The 22,820-nt window shown below is 39.4% G+C and overlaps 1 protein-coding gene across 1 annotated transcript in view; it reads right to left on the reverse strand.

The window, feature by feature from the left end:
* Nucleotides 1-22,820, reverse strand: part of spg11 (SPG11 vesicle trafficking associated, spatacsin) — a 112,292-nt gene that overhangs the window by 75,576 nt on the left and 13,896 nt on the right. Inside the window, exons 7-13 of the mRNA XM_017438613.3 lie at nt 14,702-14,847; nt 9,435-9,555; nt 7,514-7,669; nt 7,235-7,392; nt 6,939-7,115; nt 3,356-3,427; nt 1,163-1,290 (exon numbers count right to left, since the gene is read on the reverse strand). Of these exons, the coding sequence (XP_017294102.1) occupies nt 1,163-1,290; nt 3,356-3,427; nt 6,939-7,115; nt 7,235-7,392; nt 7,514-7,669; nt 9,435-9,555; nt 14,702-14,847 (958 nt within the window). The remainder of the gene's footprint in view (nt 1-1,162; nt 1,291-3,355; nt 3,428-6,938; nt 7,116-7,234; nt 7,393-7,513; nt 7,670-9,434; nt 9,556-14,701; nt 14,848-22,820) is intronic.

The raw sequence follows: 22,820 nt of genomic DNA on the forward strand, positions 1-22,820 counted from the left end.
TAACCACTAGGTGCTCACCAGCAAAGTTGAAGGGGGATTAAGAGCTAAAAAGATTATCTGGTTCACTGCTGAGGATGCATCTCAAAATAACAAGACTAATATAAAGGTGCTCTGATCTCTAAATAATCTAGAAAAACATTTACGTTTTTCACAAAAACATTGGAAATGGGACCTTGATTGACAGGTCTTGCCTTTGGCTCCTTAATCCAAACAGTTTCCTTCAGGTAAGCACACGTAACCCTGGTTTGAAGGGCACAAATTAAGATGTAATGCTTTCATTCATTCATTCATGCTGAGAACAGCACCACATATACTCTGGTCTTGGCTCTTCCTCTGCTGCACAACAACTGAACACAAACTTGATATAATGTCAATCAAACATTCTCTGTTCTTTCACTAGCAGGTTCTATGTAGACGTCATTGGTACTGCTTAAGTAGCCAGATTGGTTAACCATCATTTTCTCCAGTTTCCACTGAAATTATTGAAATATTCTCCACTTTGTTTCTGTATTGAGTTGTTTTTGTTTGGACCTAAGAATGTCACAAGCTTGAACCAATCTTTTTGTTTTCCATCACACATCAGCTTGTGAATTAGCTTCCTTTTTAATTTGTAAATGGTTGCTTCCAGTTTCTTCTAAGGAATTCTGGGTAGACACCTTTGTTTATTTACTGTATGCAAGTCAGTTTATTGGCTTACATATTTCCTCTTTATTTCTTGATTTCTTATAGTTTAAATTATTATTTTTGTCCATTTATTTCCTTGTTTTCTCACTGCACTGCCCTTCAAGGTTATTTTTTGTCCTCTTCCAGTTAATGTTTACAATGACTTGTCTGCTTCTTAACTGCAGTTGTTTTAACAGGAAGCTACCTATTCAATCACTTATCTAATATAAAATCTGTTTCTGATTAAATCTGAGAAACAAGCTCTAACACAAAGGGTATTAGATTTGCAAAACATTCACCAATAGTTCTGCCACCCAAAAAGGAAGTGCAGTAACCAACCTAAGACACTTCACAAACCTCAAACTAAGTTTGACTAAACTTCTGGTGTTGTTCACCATTTCATCTTTCCTGATGCTAAAACTGACAGAAACTGTTTAGTAAAAGTTACAGTGTTGAACCAAAAAACAGCTCTTCAAAGTTTATTCACTAGTTTCTTTACCTTTGTGATAAAGTCTTAGCTGAGCAGCGCACAGCTGGCAGTAACCCAATCTTCTCCATCTCCCTGATGAACACAACGCTCTTCATTTCCTCCACAGATAAGGAGCTCTGATTAGACAGCTCCTCCACCTGATCAGTTAAATAAGAAAAAGATAAAATCCCATTTACAGCAGAACTGAGGTAATTTAAAAAATATATGTATATATTAATAAAACGCTTGTTTTAACGTAAACAGTTTTTAATCTGGATCAAAGTCTGGGTTGTTTTGCAGTGTAGCTGGGCTCTCCCTGAGAGATAAAATGAAATGTTCAGTTATATGGGAAAGACTTGGAAAACAGCTGCTGCTCCTCCACGTCGAGGAGGAGTCAGTTGAGGTGGTGATCTCTGAAAACTTCCCTATAGAGGTATTCTGAGCATGTCCAACTGGGAGGAGACCCCAGGGAAGACCCAGGACATGCTGGAGAGACATACAACCCCTGGCAAAAATGATGGAATCACCAGTCTCTGAGGATGTTCCTTCAGTTGTTTAATTTTGTAGAAAAAAAAGCAGATCACAGACATGACAAAAAACTAAAGGCATTTCAAATGGTAACTTTCTGGCTTTAAGAAACACTAAAAGAAATCAAGAAAAATAATTGTGGTAGCCAGTAACAGTTAGATTTTTAAAACAAGCACAGGGAATAAATTATGGAATCACTCAATTCTGAGAAAAAAATATGGAATCATGAAAAACAAACAAACAAAATAACACTCCAACACATCACTAGTACTTTGTTGCACCACCTCTGGCTTTTATAACTGCTTGCAGTCTCTGAGCCATTGACTTAATGAGTGACAAACAGTACTCTTCAGCAATCTGGTTCCAGCTTTCTCTGATTGCTGTTGCCAGACCGGCGTTGCAGGTTGGAGCCTTGTCATGGACAGTTTTTTTTTAACTTCCACCACAGATTTTCAATTGGATTGAGATCCAGACTATTTGCAGGCCATGACATTGACCTTATGTGTCTTCAATGAATGTTTTCACAGTTTTTGCTCTTTTGCAAGATGCATTATCATCTTGAAAAATGATTTTATCATTCCCAAACAACCTTTCGATAGATGGGATAAGAAAAGTGTCCAAAATGTCAATGTAAACCTGGGCATTTATTGAAGATGTAATGACAGCCATCTCCCCAGTGCCCAATGCAGATTTGAGATTCATCACTGAATATGACTTTCATCCAGTCATCCACAGTCCACGATTGCCTTTCCTTAGCCCACTGTGACCTTGTTTTTTTCTGTTTAGGTGTTAGGGATGGCTTTCTTTTAGCTTTTCTGTATGTAAATCCCATTTCCTTTAGGTGGTTTCTTACAGTTCGGTCACAGACGTTGACTCCAGTTTCCTCCCATTTTTTTGTTGTTGTAAATTTTCTGTTTTCAAGGCATATTGCTTTAAGTTTTCTGTCTTGATGCTTTGATGTCTTCCTTGGTCTACCAGTATGCTTGCCTTTAACCACCTTCCCTTGTTGTTTGTACTTGGTCCAGGTTTTAGACACAGCTGACTGTGAACAACCAACATCTTGTGCAACACTGCACGATGATTTACTCTCTTTAAGGAGTTTGATAATCCTCTCCTTTTTTTCAATTGACATATCTGGTGTTGGAGCCATGATTCATGTCAGTCCACCTGTTGCAACAGCTCTCCAAGGTGTGTTCATTCCTTTTCATCTGCATACTAACGAGCAGATTTATTCTGATGCAGGTGTTAGTGTTTGTAATGAAAATTTGCAAGGTAATTCCATAATTTTTTCCTCAGAATTGAGTGATTCCATAATTTATTCCCTGTGCTTGTTTTAAAAATCTAACTGTTACTGGCTACCACAATTATTTTTCTTGATTTCTTTTAGTGTTTCTTAAAGCCAGAAAGTTACCATTTGAAATGCCTTTAGTTTTTTGTCATATCTGTGATCTGCTTTTTTTCTACAAAATTAAACAACTGAAGGAACATTCTCAGAGACTGGTGATTCCATCATTTTTGCCAGGGGTTGTATGTTTCTCAGCTGGCCTGAGGAGACCTTGGAATCCTTGAACTATGTGTTAAACACAGGATGGGTTGAAAAAAATACATGGTAAAATCTTAGTTTGTATTCCAAAGAAAAGTAAAGAATTGTGCCAATTGTGTTAGGTTGTATTCCCTGTGCAATGTCAGACTCACCATTAATTCCCTCAGGTTTGTATCGTTAGTGTAGATACAGATGCTGTGAAGCTGCTTTTTCACATTGAGACCCTGAAAATAGATAAATGGTGCAGAATAAAACTAGTTAAAACCTGATTTCAAAGCCTAATACCTTATTCAGGCCTAGCACTAACATTCTGAGTAATCTAATTATACTTTATTGGAAGTAAATATTGATCTGAATGCTGTCAGACCTGAAGATGTACTCACTCTGACTACCTTCAGAAGTGGTTTGGCACTTTTCAAAAAATCCAACGTGTAGTCTGAACTGTCAGAGATTTTGAGAAGTTTTTCCTTGGAAAAATAAATGATGGTAGTTCCTGTATAACATTAGAAAACTACATGCGTCAACCTAAAGGTGGAGCTACTACTATTGTTGAAACATTTTGGATTCTAACTCCCACCAACAAGTTCTTTATGATCCCATAATTATTAAAAGTTACAAAAGTACATGTGTCAACTTATTGGTGGGACTACTATTATTTGAAACATTTTGGTCTATAAAATATAATTTCTCTGCCCCACCAAGAAGTACTTCAGGGTCCCTGAATTGTTGAAGTTTACTGATTTTTTTACTACAGGTAAGTCTGCTTTGAAAATGTAACTTCATGCAGATATGCAAAATGTGCAGAACCTTTATACATTATCTCCTCCAAGGGCTCAAACCTGCTCCGCTTAAAACTTCATACATATTATCTAGAGTAGCAGCTTTAAAAAAGTTATTAAAAAAAAACTTGTTTTGTTATTAAATGATCAAGTTATGTTTACACAAGTATTAGCTAGTGGGCTTCATATAATACTGGCTACATCTTATTAATTTTAAGATACATAAACATCAAATTTATACCATTGGTCTAATTTAACCTCCTGATTAGGTCTGGGAAAGTATTAGGCTCTAGGGGGCACTAACAAGGTGAAAACTTCAGACCTCAAAAATGAACATGCCAATTTCCACCAAACCAAAATGGGCAAAGTTTGGGAATGACACACAACTTATTTGAATTTTATTTTTAAGTATTTGAAAGTCAGACATTTGGCCAACAAAAGGTAAGCTACACTTGACATAGTCTCTGATTTATTATTTAACATTTTCTATTTTCAAAGTACTGGCATTTTGAAATTTTATTTTATTTTTTAGTGGGGAAGTTCTGTAAACAGCTAAATCAGTTCACAATCACTATGAAAATTGGCAAAGAAGTTTCCTGGACTGGTTTGGTAAAAGGTTTTGATTTTGGTTTGAATGGGTTCAAACATTGGTATTATTTACAGTGCATTCGGAAAGTATTCATAGCTCTTTACTTTTTCCACATTTTGTTATCTTACAGCTGTATTCCAAATTATATTAAATTAATCTCGTTCCTTAAAATTCTACACACAAAACTCCATTATGACAATGTAAAAAAAGGTTTTTTGCAAATATATTAAAAATAGAAAACTAACTAATCAAATTTACATAAGTACTCACAGCCTTTGCTTAATACTTTGTTGATCCACCTTTAGCAGCAATTACAGCCTCAAGTCTTTTTGAATAAGATGCCACAAGCTTAGCACACCTATATTTAAGCAGATCTTCCTATTCTTCTTTGCAGGACTTCTCAAGCTCCATCAGGTTGGTTGGGATGTGTACAACCATTTTCAGATCTCTGCAGAGATGTTCGATCGAATTCAAGTCTTGACTCTGGCTTGGCCACTCCAGGACATTCAGAGTGGTCCGGAAGCCACTCTTTTGACATCTTGGCAGTGTGCTTTAGGTCATTGTCCTGCTGAAAAATAAACTGTTATCCCAGTTCGAGGTCAAGAGCGCTCTGGAGCAGGTTTTTATCCAGGATGTCTGTTCATTGCTGCATTCATCTTTCCCTCTATCCTGACTAGTCTGCCAGTTCCTGCTGATGAAAAGCATCCTCATAGCATGATGCTGCCACCACCATGCTTCACTGTAGGTATGGCATTGGCTTGGTAATGAGCAGTGCCTGGTTTCCTCCTCCAAACATGACATCCTCATGTACTTCAGGTGCCTAACTCCAGATGGGCTGCCATGTGCCTTTTATTAAAGGAGTGGCTTTAATCTGGCCACTCTGATTTCTGCAGAGATGGTTGCCCTTCTGAAAGGTTCTGCTCTCTCCACAGAGGAATGCTGGAGCTCTGACAGAGTGACCATCGAGTTCTTGGTCACCTCCCTGACTAAGGCCCTTCTCCCCTGATTGCTCAGTTTAAACAGCCTGTCAGCTCTAGGAAGAGTCCTGGTGGTCACAAACGTCCTCCATTTATGAATGATGGAGGCAACTGTGCTACTCTGCTCATTCGGACATTCAAAGCAGCAGAAATGTTTCTGTATCCTTCCCCAGATTTGTGCCTCAAGACAATCCTGTCTCGGAGGTCTGCAGACAGTTCCTTTGACATCATGCTTGGTCTTTGCACTCTGGCATGCACTGTCAACTGTGGGACAGGCAGGTATGTGCTCTTCCAAATCAAGTCCAATCAACTGAATTAACCTCAGGCTCCATATAAGTTGTAGAAACATCTCAAGGATGATCAGTGGAAACAGTATTCACCTAAGCTCAATGTCGAGCTTCATGGCAAAGGCTGTGAATACTTACATAAATGTGATTTCTTACTTTTCTATTTTTAAAAAATGTGCAAAAAAATCTTTTTTTCGCATTGTCATAACGGAGTATTGTATGTAGAATCTTGAGGTAAGATATTAATTTATTACAATTTGGAATAAGGCTGCTTTGTTTAAAAATTGCTAAATACTTTGATCTCCACAGTCATGTCATTTACCACAAAAATCAGAAGGCCTCTTCTTCAGACCATTCTTGTAAAGGTCAAAAAGGTTTTTTGATTATTAAAACTATTTGCATATTTAAACATGTTGTAGATTCATGCTATGAAAGGTCAATGCTAACTATTTTTTATTTCAAAGATTTGTCTACTCAGAAGCACAAAAAAATTAGGCTTGCACCAGACCAAGAGTGAGTCATCTGTGGTTTTTTTTGTTTAATATGCTTTTGTTTGAAGCACTCCAAATTAATTTTTGGAGGGCTTCAAAAATCAGAAAGTGTATTATAGCATAATTTGAGAGCTTAGGTACAGAAAATAGACCACAGAAAAATTATTAATTTAAGTATCAAATAAAACACAGAGGAAAATAGTTGGCTTTGATGAGGCACTTTGTAAAATAAACTAACCTTCAAACTATTTTAAAAGCTTGGGGACATGAATAGGGCACTCCACTGGCTTGGAGTGAGGTAAATGTTATGGGGGACACGTGTTTTGGACTAAACAGTTGTATTGTATAGTGTTTTGTATTGTTAACTCATGAATTAACAAGGGAGGCAATTACTTTTACACATAAGGCCAGGTTTGCTTGGATAGCTTTTTTAACTTAATAAAAAAATCATTAAAAACAGCACTGCATATAATGCATAAATTAGGTTATATTTTTTTAATTTTAGGATGTGGTGAGAACATGTCTGATATGTTATTATGTTCTTTTAGTAAAACAGAAAGCTGTTTTCACTAACTCACTGATGGTCTGATTCCTGATGGAAGACAACCTTACCATGTTGGTAAGAAGAGTTCTGGCAGTCTGCAGGTCTTTGTGCTGCAGGCAGGAGAAAACCTGATGCAGACCTTCCATTCTCAGAGCTGCCAGGTGCTGCTGAGGTTGATTGGACCTCCGCAGCACAGCCTGAGCTCTGGGGATCTGATTGGTCAGAATGGCATGACAGACAACTTCCTGCAAAGCACAAACATATCAATGTTTAGATAGGAAACTCTAAAATCAACAACACGAAAGGAAATAATAATAATATAAATTGATTTGTTTTCAAGAAATAGTAAGTGTCTGAATGTGACCTCAGTTGAAAGTTGCTGCCATTCTTTTGATTCAGTCTCCTCCTGAGGAAGAGGAGGAGCAGTGCTACAGGACCAGGGAAACCTCTTCATATAGCTCCTCAACTCTGTGACATACCGGTCCAAAATGTTCATGCAGCTCTGCACATCTGGATCATCATCTACAAACACCACAAAACAGCTTTAACTCAGGAAGGAAGGAAGGAAGGAAGAAAGAACGAACCAACCAAAGAACAAAAGAAAGAATGAATGAAAGAATGAAAGAAAGGAAGGTGTACTCACACTGAGAGCTGCACAGAACCATTTGGATCTGTGTGTGGATGAAGCTCATGGTGATGTGCAGCAGCTGCTCTGAAAACTGTCGACTCTGAGCTTCATTGTTTGAGTCTCTGACCGCTGAACACAACAAGTCCAAAGCAGGACACAAGTCCTTCACACCTACAAACACACACAAACACCTTTTAAAGCTTAAAAAAGGAACTTGTCACATGTTTCTTCAAACATCTTTGCTTCAACTGTGTCAAAACCAAATGCCTCACTGTGTTTGAAGAGTGAAGTTTATATTTCAATCAGAGCTTTACACTGTAAAAGAGTTAAATCAATCTATGAATTGTTTAATTTGTTGTCACAAACATTCAGTTTACTTGGTGCAAGACAGTTGACTATAATGTCAGGTGGAATGTTATTTATTCAGAGAAAATGAACAACATTTTATTGACCCTTTAAAAGGAGACATGCATGGTACCAGGTTATAGCAAAAAATGCTAATTTCCACCTGCAGTCCCTGGACAGGTTGATGAAATCAAGTATGATTTAACAGATTATGACTTCATGAAAAGTCAGTTTAGTTATTAATTATATACATGTTTAAAAGTCATTAATCAGATCTCACTAAAACCAAGCAAACCACACTACAAACCAACAGATAATTCATAAAACTATTCTTTTGCCTTCATTAATAATGAGTACAAATCTGCTTATTTAACAGCCATATTTTTGCCAAAACCTGTTCTATAAGTAGAACATGCTATATTGTCATTTGGCAAACTATTCCAATGACTCATGGCTACAAAAGAGAAATCAGTTTTATTAAAAGCATTTGGAGATGTTGCACTCACCTCTACAGGTCACCCTTGTGACTCGAGTCATGTTATCGGAGCTCAAGGAGACAAACTTTCTTAAAAGGTCAAGTAGCAATGTCATGAATGCATACATGTCATGATATTTAAAACTTACTTTGCTAAAGAACCTTAGTTGGAAAAAGTTTGTATTTATGAACTGAGATGATCTGTTAACAGCACTCAAAAATTATGTGAGGTTCCTGGAAGAGAGGTGACAATAGCAATCTAATGATTCAAGATTGCCCAAATAAAGTGATTTCCATTTCAATTTTTTAGTTTAAGAAAGTTTATCTCCATCCGTGTTTGAATTTCTCTAAGACAGTTCAGAAAAGCTTGAATAGCAGTGTAGCTGCTTGTTAGAACAGACTGATGAGTTTGGATATCATCAACAAAACAGTGAAAGGCCTTATTGGGTTTTCTGAAAATGGACCCTGTAGGAAGCATGTCAAATGAAAATAGAGAGCCTTGAGGAACTATGCAGTCAAAAGTGAATACAGTCAAATATTACTTCTTTAACCAGACAGAAAAATTCCTGACAGGTATGACTGAAACCATTTAAGTGCTGTGTTTTTATTGCCAACACACAAGTCCAAACGAGAAACCAAAATGTTGTGGTTTGCTACAGTCGGATCCAACAGCACCAAGACAACAGAGCTATTACAGTCAACAGTCAAAAACTGAAATTTTTCACAAATAGCACTGAAATCAAGGTGTGACTATTATACTACAAGAATCAAAAACTGCCCTCCTGCAGATTTATGTGATATTTTCACTATTCTGAGCACAAAGCTCGGGATGGATCCATAAATACACCTGCATGTGGTTTTCCTATCATTAAAACCCTCAGTTTTAGTGGCACATTTCTCGTTTCATATTTTTGTGGTCAAAGTGTGAAAAGATCATATTAACTGTGTAAAAACAAACTGAGTTAACTGGGAATCTCAAAGAAGTCATGAAACAGCTGCAGCACCTGCTGTTTGCAGCTCTTTATTTTTCTTCTGAACCACGTCAAACATTCACACAGCAATAACATAAAAGCATTAATTTAATGTAAAAACACTTGATGGGACATGGAGACGTACCATCTGTCAGGCTCAGTTTGGTCTCTGTGGATTGATCAGCAGCTCTGGACATGTTCAGGACATTTTCTTTACTCTTTAGGTAAAAATCAACTGTATCAAGCTGACGATTCTTGAGCCCAGCCTGATATAAAGACAAAAAAAACAAAACAAACAGTCACATATATTAATTAATTACGATAGATAGATAGATAGATAGATAGAATGGCAAAAAACAACTTTTAGAATAAAATAACAAGCAACATTCGTTTTAGGAACTAACAAGTTTTAACCAGAATGAGCTAAATTGTGATAAATTGTCACTTCATTAGAAGTTTTATAAATTTATTGTGTACAATGTTTTACAATGTGTGTAGCACTCACAAATACAGAGGCTTCAGAAAGTATTCAGAGCTACTTCAGCTCCAATCATTTAAACTCCTCAAAGGAACTGCCACACTATGCCAACAGTGTAGCATGGAGGTGAAAGGATCATGATATGAGGTTGTTTTTCATCCCCATAGTGAAGCATGGTGGTCGCAGCATTGTCCACCTTCTACCGCTTATCTGTAGTTTGGCCACAGAGGTAACAGGTCCAGGAGGGAGACCTAGACATCCCTCTCCCCAGCGATACTCTCCAGCTCCTCCTGGGGGATCCAAAGGCATTCCCAGGCCAGAGAGTATATATAATCCTTCCCGCAAATCCTTCTAGGTCTGCCACAAGGGTCTCTTTTAAGTGGGAAAATACCAAAAAAATACCTTGGTTTTCTGGATGCCACAACATTAGCCCAGTTCAGGTATCAACAGGTTTGGTGTACTTTTTTTGAGTGTGTGTGTTCCTTGTCATTCCTTTCTGTCCTTGTGGGACCTGTTTGGCTCAATGCTGTAGAGATCTGCTAACTGACAGTTTTAGCTCCAGTGGGTGGTGAGAATCAAAAATCGTCACCCACAGTGTTGCTTCTGAACTACTCCAACTCCGACGGAAGATGAAGAGCAGTCTCCTCTTCTGCTGGGCTGGAGTCAGACTCTGCATCAGTTCCAGTTATTCCAGCCTTTCTGAATTGCAACAGGATGGTTTCAGTCGTCACTGAAGTCCATGCTTTGTCGATCCAACCAAGGACTTGCTGGAAAGTTGCATGACACATCCTTCTGGTTGCCATGAAAGTTGTGCTCTCCATCCACCATCCACTCCTCCCACATGTGACGCATGGCTGCCTTAAAGCTCCGGTTCACTGAGTCGAGAGGCTGGAGTACTTTGGTTAAGCCTCTAGGGTTGATGGCAGGTATGAACTTGCAAGCATTTATTTTATCTTTGAACTGTGGTGATATGTGCGTTTGCATACTATCTATCACAAGCAGGGCTTTGGGTGTTTTAAAGAAGCCATCAGGACACTTAATGTAGCATTTTGTCAGCCAGATGTTCATCATTTCTTGATTTCTCATTCAAGGCCACAACTGTTGGGGGCGGGTTCGTCTTTTGGCATAGTTTTCTTTTCGAAAATGACCATCGGTGGCAATTTCGATCCACCTCCACAACATGCTACCACCTGATTTTTCATGACCAGTTGTCACTGTCTTCACACTTTTCTGCCCTTTCTGTGCAACACTTTGGGCCATGGGGATGTCAAACATGAGAGGGACTTCGTCCATGTTGATTCTGGTGACATGTTGTATTCTGTTACCTGCTTTCTAACAAACTCATGGAAACTGTTGACCTTGACTTGAAAGTCTGCTGGCAGTTTCTGACACACCAATGTCTGTGCTCTGATGGAGAGGTGGTTACTTTGCATAAAGCGGTAACACCAAGAAGGTCTGCCAGCAAAATCATTAATATTCATCTCCTTGGCAACGGCCTTGGTGTGGAGACATAACTGGACCGTCAACAAGCCTCTCCCAGCAGTGCGTTCTTCCAGTACCCATCTGTGCACTTGTTCCTTTAGCTCTGGCCATGTTGTTTCAGCCCACAATTAGCTTTCTTCATTTTCTTCAATGCAGTTAGAGTAACCTCTGCTTTTTGACAGTCCCTCACAAGTTTCCCACTCCAAATGTTCTTTCTGCTGCTGGATTACCATTTTGGGCTGCATATTTTATTACCTGCAGTATGTAATCTGCAGAATAGGATTTTCTTTTTGGCGCAGTTTATCTGTGTTAAGTCTTTCTCAGTTGTCTCTAAGTGAATGTTTGTTGTTGTTTTTTTAGAGGTAGAGGAACAACATAGTTGTCAAAAGCCTAAAGGGCCCTCCCATGGCTGCAAATGGTAATATTTACTCCTTGGTTCATGTCTATGAATGTAAATTTAACATGTCTGTCAAAAATTGCATCATGAAGAGGAAAACAAAAAGGTAAATAAGTCACTTCGGACGATACGTTGCAGGACTGGCCAAACTATGAAAAAAGTGTGACTTATAGTCCGGAAAATACGGTACGCTTTTGTCTGTAATAGTTGTCATTGAAATAGATGATAGAGTGCCAAAGGTTCAGTAGGGTGCAGATCTAGTCTAGAGTAAAGCTGGTCCTGTCGTTCCGCTGCTTGTCTGGTTGGAGACATTTCCTGACAGTTTCCATTGTGTCTGATATGGGTATGCAAATGGAAAGTGATAAGACATCAAACAATACAAGCATTTCACCCAGAATCAGCTTTATTTGTGTGACTTTGTTAGCAACATCTGTAGAGTACTCTTTATGATATGGGGTGTTATCTACCAGAGGAGCTAACATAGCAGAAGGTGTTTAGCAATGTTTTATGGGACTGAGTTCATGCTGTTGATGATTGGTTAGAGTGGTGTTCCTTCCTTGTGCATCTTGGGAGAGGCCTCATCAAGGGATAATCTGTAGTAGTGTGCCCAATCAATCACCTTGTCTTTTTACAGCTTTTATAGGCAGTCTGTGAAGGTGCTTATTGGGTCCCATTTCACTGCCTTAAAGGAAGCAGTGTAACCTAATGTTGTGGTTATTTTCCTGTGACATTTGGATGCGTTGAAAATAACCATTATCTCTCCATGTATGCAGGCAAAATGGTGATGCTCAGGTCCATGCTGAGATATGATAATGATTTCCTTTACTGGGAAGTACGTTTAAGAGGAGGAGGATTAGCACTAAACAGAATCAAATGACTCAGAATAGAGGGGTGGGTCAGTGACTCAAGTGACTTTAATTACCTTATTATTGTGATTGTTACAACAATGACTTATGCCTGCAACTCTCTGAATTGAAGAAGCCTTTGGGATGGGAAGCAAAAACAATCTTCAAGAAAAAAGAAGTCTTAGTATCACTAGCTCAACAGTGAACCATGGTAGTGGCTGCATCATGCTATGGGGTGTTTTTTTGTTTGTTTGTTTTTGTTTTTTGTTTTTTAGCAAAATTGAAATAAAAATTAAGCTATAGGTGGCACTAAAATATGCACAAATGCACAAATGACTTATCTTTTTTAAACTTGGCACAGAACGTCAAGATATTGGCTTGAGGTCAGACCTAAAAGATCATGTTGCTCGTATAAAATAGGCATGGCTTATTCCATCTCAAAGAAAAATCTTTACAAAATCAGACATATAGTTTAAACTGTCAGAGATTTTGAGAAGTTTTTCATAGGAAAAATAAAGTATGGTGTCTTGGCCCCACAGTACCTGTCCTAGTACTCAGAGGCAAAGAGGTACACGTCCACCTCTAGATGGTATTATTTTGAAGGTTAATGAATTTAAGTTATCTTATAAAATAAGTCACATCATCAAGTACTTTATATTGATATAAAGGTTGAGTTGAAACTGACTTTTTTTCATTTAATAAGGCAATGACTGGCTAAATTGGGCCTATCAACAAAAAAATAAATGTGTATTACAAACAACAGCAACAACAAAAAATCACTAAATATCAGATGTTTGTCTTTCCAATGTACAATTTTCAGGATGCATTCTTTGAATGACTCCAAACATTCTGTAAAGAAAAACCTATGCTCCATTTTAAAATGTGCTCCTCCTTTTTTTCAAAGTTTGGAAAATGGCTAAAAAATGTTATATCTTCAACCATTATGTCAATCACCACAAAAATCAGCAGGCCTTTTCTTCAGACCATTAGTTTAAAGGGTTAAAATCTTATAAAATTATGTCTTTGTTCAACACAAGTATAACGCGTGACATTTTTTTAATTCAATTGTCTACCTATGAGAATGAGAAAATTTAAGTTTATACCAAACCAAAAGAGAGTCACCTGTGATTTTCTTTCAGATTTTTATGAGAAATATTTGATTGTTAATAAATTTCTTAAATCATAAATTTGCTGCTAATACTGGCAATTTATTGAAATATTTTTCTACAAAAAGCAATAAATGATATCTTTTCCACTGATTATTTTTTAGATAGTGTGATTAGCAAAGTTGTACCACCATTTCTAACACTGAACAAAGGTAAATAGCCGTCATTTTTGGGACAATGTTTCTGTGTGAACCAACCTTCATACTATCAGTAGCTTGGGGACTCAAACAAGATTCAATATTATGAATTATGAATCTACAAGCAAGTGGCTCAACAGGTCTTTGGAAGATTGGGGGCCGTATAGGTTAAGTGGGGAAATGTGTTGGAGGGCTTGGACCTCTGTCATTACTGTCTGCAGTTGTAGTTTACTTTTTGTTTTCATAATGTCCCCAGTATTGAGCCTTTTCTAAATGTCAGTGATGTGAACTTGTGTCGTACAATTTTGAATATTTCACTAAATCTATAATGTTAATCTATTTGTATTATATTAACATTTCTAAATATTGCTTTTCCTTTTAAGCAGAGGGAAAATGTACATATCAACCCACATGATTATTATGATCACAGCAATAGTCTTGAAAATTGTGTTGCATTGGTCTGCTCTTGGTCTTGTACCCCCTTCGGTTTTGATCTTGCCTTGGTCTAGCCTACCTAAAAGGTTTGGTCTTGTCTAGGTCTGCTCTGGTACTGGTCTTGTCTTGGTCTGCTCTGGTACTGGTCTTGTCTTGGTCTGCTCTGGTACTGGTCTTGACTTGGTTTTGACTATAACAATACTAATTAGGTTGACTACATTAATTCATTGCCCAACTTCATCCACCTTAACTCTTTTTGTACCTTCCTTGGCAGCTGCCTCTCCATTTAGAATTTAATCTAGTAGAGTACACTATAGAAATCAATATTGGCAAATTTAGACCTGTTATATAATTATTATTGATCATGGACGTGGTTTTTAGATCTGAATGTGTTTTCTGTCAAAGAGCTCTCATGCAGGTGTCAAAATGCAGATCTAGCACTCTTAAAAGGAGTTTGAGATGGGTTCCCTACCTGCAGGGTGTGAAGGGGGATGGAGCAGCGCCCCCAGCTGTTCAGGTGACACACAGCATCCACTGTTGCAGTGTTGCCAAACAACATCAATCTGCTCAGCAGGTCCTGCTGGCTCACAGAGAACAAGACCTGGACCAGACTGCCTTCTAGAGACACACATCACAGTAATTAGTTGTTTTGAGTAAACAATAGACAAAACATTTTTAATGTCAGTTATTGTACAGAAACTATGGAAAATCAAAAATTTACTGGAGCTGCAAAAGAAAAACACAAAAAGCTGTGATTTCATGGCGATTTCTTTACCTGTTGTTTCATTTGCTCTGACTTTATTTATTTTATTATAGATCAAAGCTTTTGAAGTTGTTCAAATTTTTTTGTTAATTACCTACTGTTATGAAAGATGGATAATATTGTTATCACCTCTGTGTGTATATGTGTGTTTGTTTGTCTGTCAGAAAAACATCTAAATGTGCTCACATTTGGAGTCATAGTTGCTGAGACTAATTCCTAAGACATACTTGGAGGACTACACACGGTGCAACATCTTTGCTTAAAACATTGGTATCACTTGTTAAGAATCAATCCTGTCTGTTAGCAAAGTATATCAAGTACAACTGGACAGATTTTAGTGAGACTCTCAGACAATAATCATTGGCTGTACATCTAAAAGTCATTAACATTTAGAGGCAACCCAACTCAAGAAGGCCACCACAGCGAATCAGTCTTAGCCAACACAAAAATGACTACAACTTAGTCAGGTTTACAGATATTGACCTTAAATACAGTGTGGTTGTTGCTGAGTGTCATACCCAACCCATACTCTAAGCACTATCTGATCAAATAAAATGTGTTTAAAACTTTAGAATGCAAATCAGAAGGTTTTATGTATTCCTTCCTTCCTTATTTATTGTTTTCAAATTTATTTAAAAATATATTCATTAGTTTTATAAACTAAGAGCCAAAGCAACACACATCTCATAACGTTTCATGTATTTATGCATATGATGAGAATATGAAAACTTTGACTCATTTTTTGAATAAGGAGAAACTTTTTGGATTTACATTTAGAAAACCACATTTACAAACGGCGGTAAAGCCAGCTAAAACAATGCTAAAACCATGAAACACAAAGTAGAACTAAGAAACAGAAGACCTTTAATTCAACTTTATTAAAGTAATACTTCAAAATCCTTTATATTTAAAAGGCATATCGCCCACCACATTTCATGCCAGAGATTTTAGCCTCCGATCATCTTATGATGACAAACTATGGAGTTGTAGACGTTTCAGTCAAATGTAAATGACATTGTGCATGATTTCATGCAATACTATGATATCACATCTGTCTATCAGTGCTTGAAGTATATGCCTTGAATGACTCTCAGCTACTACCACACCATATTTTAGCTCAGTATCTGGAACATTCACTAAGTTACAGCCATTTCTGTGAAGGCTAAGATAGAGCAGCTGTGGAAGTCAACTTGAATTGGACTGACTCCAAATGCTTATCAGTCACAGATGTACAGCCAATAATTACTTTGTGAGTTTGTTTCAAATTTGTCCAGTGGTTGACAGGATATTTTTCTGACAGATAAACAGGGTTAACTCCAACAGTTAATGGCAAGTTTTTAGGCCAAGGTGTCAGGCAATGTGTCATGTGTCCAATAAGAAAAATGAGAGGAAAAGTGCATGCAAACCCTGAAGAGGATGTTTTATGTGGGTGCAAAAGCAAAGATTGCATTACGGGTGTTAGCAAGTTAACCCACTATGTATGAAAGCTAGCATCATCAACGAAATGAAGGAGGTGCACACTGATGTGAGAAAAGAAGTTAACGAAGCCACAGGACAAATGAGGAAAGAACTTTTAGACTTCAGAGAGGGATAAATCAAACGCCCAGTGTTATTAACACTGACTTTAAAAAATGATTAACAAGATTGAGGAGAGCAAACAAAGGGTGTCAGAAATGGAGGAATTCAGCACAAAGGTAAAAGAAGTTCTCTGCCACACACTTAAACTACAGAAGCACATCCAAACAGAGCTCATAGATTTGGAGGCATGTTCAAGACAAATAATATCCACATTCATGGCATATTGGAGGGAGCAGAAGGGGGTAACATCATGAACTTCAGTGAAGGTTTTATAAAAACTGAACTGGTTCTCCATGAAGCTCCCCTATGAATACAACAAGGCCATTGCTCAATTGGTCCCAAGCCTCCACAAGGCCCCAGCCCTAGATCAGTAGTATTCTGTTTTCTTGAGTTCAAGACTAAAAAGCTGGTTCTTCGGTCCACCTCGAAGAAAAACAACATTCAATATAATGGCTGAGACATTTTATTCGAGCAGGATTAACAAGCGACATGCTGGCAAGGAGAAAAGCTTATACCTCAGTCAGCAGCACGCTGAAAGAAAAGAGAATTTGTTTCAAGACACTTCACCAGGCAAGACTCCGTGTCCACCTTAGCATCGGCCCAATAATCTACAAAGACACACAGGAAGCTACCGAAGACCTGAGGACTGATAGACGCAGGAACCTGGAACCACGCCGTTCTGGTTGAAAGAACTCCGAGACATAGGCTCACACTGAGAGAGGATCCTTTGAGTTCAAGGGACACCTGTCTCAACTCGGAAGTGAGGATCTCACTTCAAAATTGGAGGACACTTTTGTTGTGGTATGTTCACAAATGTCCTCATTGATTTTTTTATTGTTAAGACTGACACATCTTTATGTTTTTTTAAGCCATCTAGTTTTTGTGACTCTTGGTGATAATCTGTGTTTTCCTGGAAGAAGAATGACTAGACCAAAACATAACTTTATAACACTTAATCTGAACGGGTTGCATAAACCTATTGAACAAAGTAAAGTCAGAGCTAAAATGAATTGCACCTCCACCCTCATTGGCTAAAGCCTAAGGCCTTGGGCTGAACTAAATTAGCCCAAATGAGCAGCAAACCGAGGGGGCGGGACAAAACAGCTGTCAATCATTCTGTACCATGCAAGACATTAAATGATCGGGGCTGTAAAAAGTTAGCCCTAGAGACTGTTTGGCACCAGTTTTGTTTGTTTTATTTTTAATTTGTGTTTATTAGGTATTTTAACATTTTTATTGTAAACACTAGGAATGACTTACCCCTACTAGCCCACTGATACTCGCCATCCCTGGTCTGGGGTATTAATAATGTGGTGGGGACTGGAAAATTACAGCCATCAATAGACTCCTCAAATAGTCCAAAAAAGATGCTACATGAAACACTGCATATTAAAAAACTGCTCATAGAACTAGGCATGTTAGACGTATGGAAAGAAAAATGTTTCACTAGGCCTGCCACGATAAACAATAAATCAATTATTCGCATGATAAATTAAAATGAGGTCGATAATTTTCATTTATCGGTGTTATTGTTTCTTCGTGTCTCTCTCTCTTTCTACTGAAGACACTGGATGACAAAAGGATCAACTCCGGTGCTCTTCACTGACACCTCCTTCTCTAATTTCCTTAGCGTAAGGGGGGCGTGAACTATCACGTCAGCAAAGGCGCATCGTCTTGTACTTATGCAGCATTAGCCCCCGTGAGGAGTTAGCAAGCTAAAGAATATGGAAGACCGAAAGTGTCAAAATCAAAAATAAAAGCAGAAATATATATATTTTGCTTTTGCCTTTTCCTTATACATTTCCTCCTCCTCTTTAATTACCGTGTGCATTTCTGCCTCCTCAGTATGCAAATGGGGAGGCTGTCTTCTTGGTCCAGCTCCTCTCCTATTGGTCAATAACCAGGAAGGAGCAGGATCCATGTGCAGATCAATTGTTCACGCCTGCGCTCTCTGCCATTTCAGGAGAACGCCTCATTTGAGAGGAAGTGAAGTCTAGCAGAGATGTCTCAGACAGCTGCAGAAGAGTTAAGGCACGTTGCTAGCTTAGCTGACAGCAACATAGTCAGTGATGACTATTTATTGTTTCCCTTTCAAAAGCCCCAGACCGCAGAGGAGGCACGCTTTAATACCGCTCACACCCGTGCGTGCTCCCTCACGGGGGCGCACCCGATTGCTTTTCAGCACAACAACGTCTTGTAATGTATACAGCTGTGCTTATACATTTATGTTACAGACTGTCAGTGAACGCACCGAGAGAGACAGTGACGCAAGCGCGTGTGTACGTAACGGGGCGCGGGATAACATGCAGAGACAGATCGTGATCAGGGTTTTGTTTTATGAGCAGCATCTTATATAAATGGACAATAAAGCGGCGTTGACTCCAAACCAGTGCATTTCTTAAGCGTGTAAACATCACATTGGCGACGAGGATTAAAAACATAGACGGAGAAAAGGAAAAGGCGGACGTATACCGAGACAGCAGCTCCACGCCGACAGCTAGCAGTTAGTCAACCAGCTAATACCAATGACACAAGCCAGAGTGAACCATGTCGCTTACAACTACACCTGCACTTCCACCTTTTGATACCGACATGGAACCCAGTTCAGTTGGACCGCGCTGGACAAAATGGATACAGAGGTTTGAGAACTATATAGCTGCTTTCAACATTTCGGGTGACGCCCGGCTGAAAGCTCTACTGTTGCATCTAGCCGGTGAACGTGTACATGATATTTACGACACGCTAGCAGCAAGCTCAGACAAGTATGCTGATGTGAAAACGAAGCTCGACACGTATTTCACACTGAAGAAAAACGACCTTTACAAAGCATATGTCTTTAGAAAAGCAGTACAACACCCAAGTGAAAACCTAGACACATATTGCACACGGCTTCGCATGCTCACAAAACATTGTGGATTTACTGAAGTGGATCTAGAAATTAAAGGACAGTTAATTCAGAGTTGTACGTCGTCCAAGCTCCGCAGACGAGCGCTGAGAGAGCCTGACATGTGTCTACGGGATCTTTTAGATTATGAGAGATCAATGGAACTATCCGAGCAGCACGCAACAGGCATGGAACAAGGAGCAGCTGTGTCTGTGAACGCCATACAGCCGAAAGGTCAACCGAACAAAGCCTACAAAGTCACATCTACCAACAAACCAAACAACCAGTGCAGAAATTGTGGCGGAAAATATCCACATGAAGGGGATTGCCCTGCACGTGGAAAGGACTGCAAAGCCTGTGGTAAGCTAAACCACTTTGCTAGACAATGTCAATCGAAACAAAAGCCTCCTGTCCACAGCTACGACACAAATCCCAAAGTGTACCATAAACATCACAAAACCTCTGAGAAAATGTTCTCAATCACCAGCTCAGCATAAGGTGACAAAAAGGATTCATCTAGCAGTGACGATGACTATGTGTTTGTCACAACTGGCACAGAAAAAAAAAAAAACGCCAATGTCTCATATTAAACTAGGAGGCGTTGAGACCTCAGTGATACTGGATTCAGGCGCCACGGTGAACATCATCAGTGAATCTGCCCTAGACCTGCTATCGCCACAACCGCAACTAGTCCCACCTGATACTAAAGTTTTTTTCCTATGGCTGTTCTACCCCACTACAACTAGCCGGCATGTTTGTCTGTGAAGCAGAAGCAAAGAACAAAAAGACCAAATCCAAGTTCTATGTGAAAGCGGGCAAAGGCTGTTCCCTATTAGGCTACAACACAGCTAACAAATTGGGCCTCATCAAAGCAGTGAACAGTGTCTTAGATACATCAGGCCCCACAGTGGCAGATAGGCTTGTAGAGAGCTTCCCAGAACTCTTTGAAGGCATAGGCATGCTGAAGGATTTTCAAGTGAAACTCCACATAGACACTAACGTTCAGCCCACATGTCAGCCACACAGACGTGTCCCATTTCACATTCATCAGAGAGTAGAACATGAACTCCACAAGTTAGAAGACAATGACATTATAGAGACAGTGACTGGGCCCACACCTTGGGTCTCCCCGATTGTAACTCCACCCAAACCCAAAAACCCGAATGAAGTCAGAATCTGCGTTGACATGAGACAAGCTAATACTGCCATCCAACGTGAACGTCATCTTACTCCCATTATGGACGATGTCATCCACAAGTTGAACGGAGCAACGGTTTTTTCCAAGCTTGATCTAAGAACTGGCTACCATCAGCTAGAACTTCACCCTGACAGCAGATACATTACAACATTCAGCACGCACAAAGGTCTGAAGAGGTATAAACGTCTGAACTTTGGCAAATCATCGGTGGCAGAAGTTTTTCAAAATGCCATCTGCCAGGCTCTACAAGGAATCGAAGGCGTGAAGAACCTCAGTGATGACATCATCATACATGGAAAGACACAAGCAGATCATGACAAAAGCCTCACAATGGTGTTCCAGAGGCTCAAGGAGAAAGGTCTCACACTGACTAAAGATAAATGTGAGTTCAACAAATCTAAGCTGGAATTTTTTGGATTCATCTTCCAAGCCGGTGGCATATCTGCCAACCCAAAGAAGGTCGCTGCAATCAAGAAAGCAAGCACGCTGGAAAACCCCACCGAGGTGGGTGCCATGCTAGGCATGGCAACATACTGCTCACGTTTCATTAAAGACTTTGCTTCAATTTCAGCACCACTTCGAGAGTTGACCAAGAAAGGCACACAATGGTTCTGGGGTCCAATCCAAAAGCCCTGCAAAACTTGAAAGACAGCTTAACCAGTGACACTGTGATGTCATATTTTGATCCCAATAAAGACACAGAACTGGTCGTAGACGCAAGCCCTGTTGGTCTGGGAACTATTCTTTATCAATTTGGAAAGGAGGGAGAGAGACACACTATAGCATACGCTAGTCGTGCTCTAAGCGACGTTGAGAGACGCTACTCGCAGACAGAACGAGAAGCACTGGCAATAGTATGGAGCCATGAACATTACCATCTGTATGGACACCCTTTCACTTTGGTTACAGACCACAAAGCGCTGGAGGTAATATGGAACAACCCTCGTTCAAAACCACCTGCAAGAATTGAACGATGGGGACTAAGGCTTCAACCATACGATCTTCGAGTAGTCTACAGAAAAGGAACGGATAACCCAGCCGACTACATGTCCAGGCATCCAATCTCCATACAGACTGGAAACCACACAAGAGCAACAAAGGTAGCTGAAGAGTATGTCAACTTCCTGGCACAACATGCCACACCCAAAGCCATGACTTTAGCTGACATTAAAGAGGCAACCCTCACAGACAGAGTCCTACAAAAGGTTTTTGCACACTTAAGAGGCAACACCTGGCACCAAGTCAAGGATGACTCACAAGATATCACCATTCTACAAAAGTACAAGCAAATCTGCAACGAACTGACGGTGTCACACATGGATGACATTCTTCTTCAAGGCACTAGAATCGTCATCCCCCTCAGGTCTGGAGGACAGAGTTCTACAATTAGCCCACGAGGGACACCAAGGAATTGTCAAGACAAAGACTTTGCTCAGGTCGAAAGTATGGTTCCCCAATATAGACCAAAAAGCAGAGCTTGTAGTTAAGAACTGTTTAGCCTGCCAAGCAAACACCCCAGTAACTCACCTTGAGCCCCTTCGAATGTCAGAACTACCAGAATCACCATGGCACACAGTCAGCGCTGATTTCTATGGCCCTCTACCAACTGGTGAGTACTTGCTGGTTATAGTGGACCAGCAAGTACACCCACTATCCAATAGTCGAGGCTGTTAGGTCTATTTCAGCAAACACTGTTACCCCTGTGCTGGACAAAATATTTTCAATGTTCGGAATTCCCAGATGTCTCAAAACAGACAATGGACCTCCCTTCAACAGTGAACATTTCTCAAAGTTTCTGACAGACATGGGTTGCCAGCACAGGAAGATAACACCTCTATGGCCTCAAGCAAACGGAACAGCAGAGTGTTTCATGAGAAAAGCAGTCAGAGTGTCACACTGCCAAGGCATCGCATGGCAGCAGACATTACACACATTTTCCGTGAGTATCGCTCTACTTCACATAGCACCACTGAAGCATCTCCAGCAGAGCTCATGTTCCAGCGGAAGATCTACATGTTGTGGAAAACGCCAGTGATCTTTTAGCTGTGGCAGCCATTGTGAATGTGACTGATTCCAAAAGTTAATCAGTTGTGGATGTATATCCAATGACTTTCTAAAGGTAAAAAAATCTGTCTTCTGGCTTATGAGATTTTTTGCGGTACAGACAA

This window comes from Kryptolebias marmoratus, linkage group LG17 (genome assembly GCF_001649575.2).
Source record: "Kryptolebias marmoratus isolate JLee-2015 linkage group LG17, ASM164957v2, whole genome shotgun sequence".
In the NCBI taxonomy this organism is placed as follows: domain Eukaryota; kingdom Metazoa; phylum Chordata; class Actinopteri; order Cyprinodontiformes; family Rivulidae; genus Kryptolebias; species Kryptolebias marmoratus.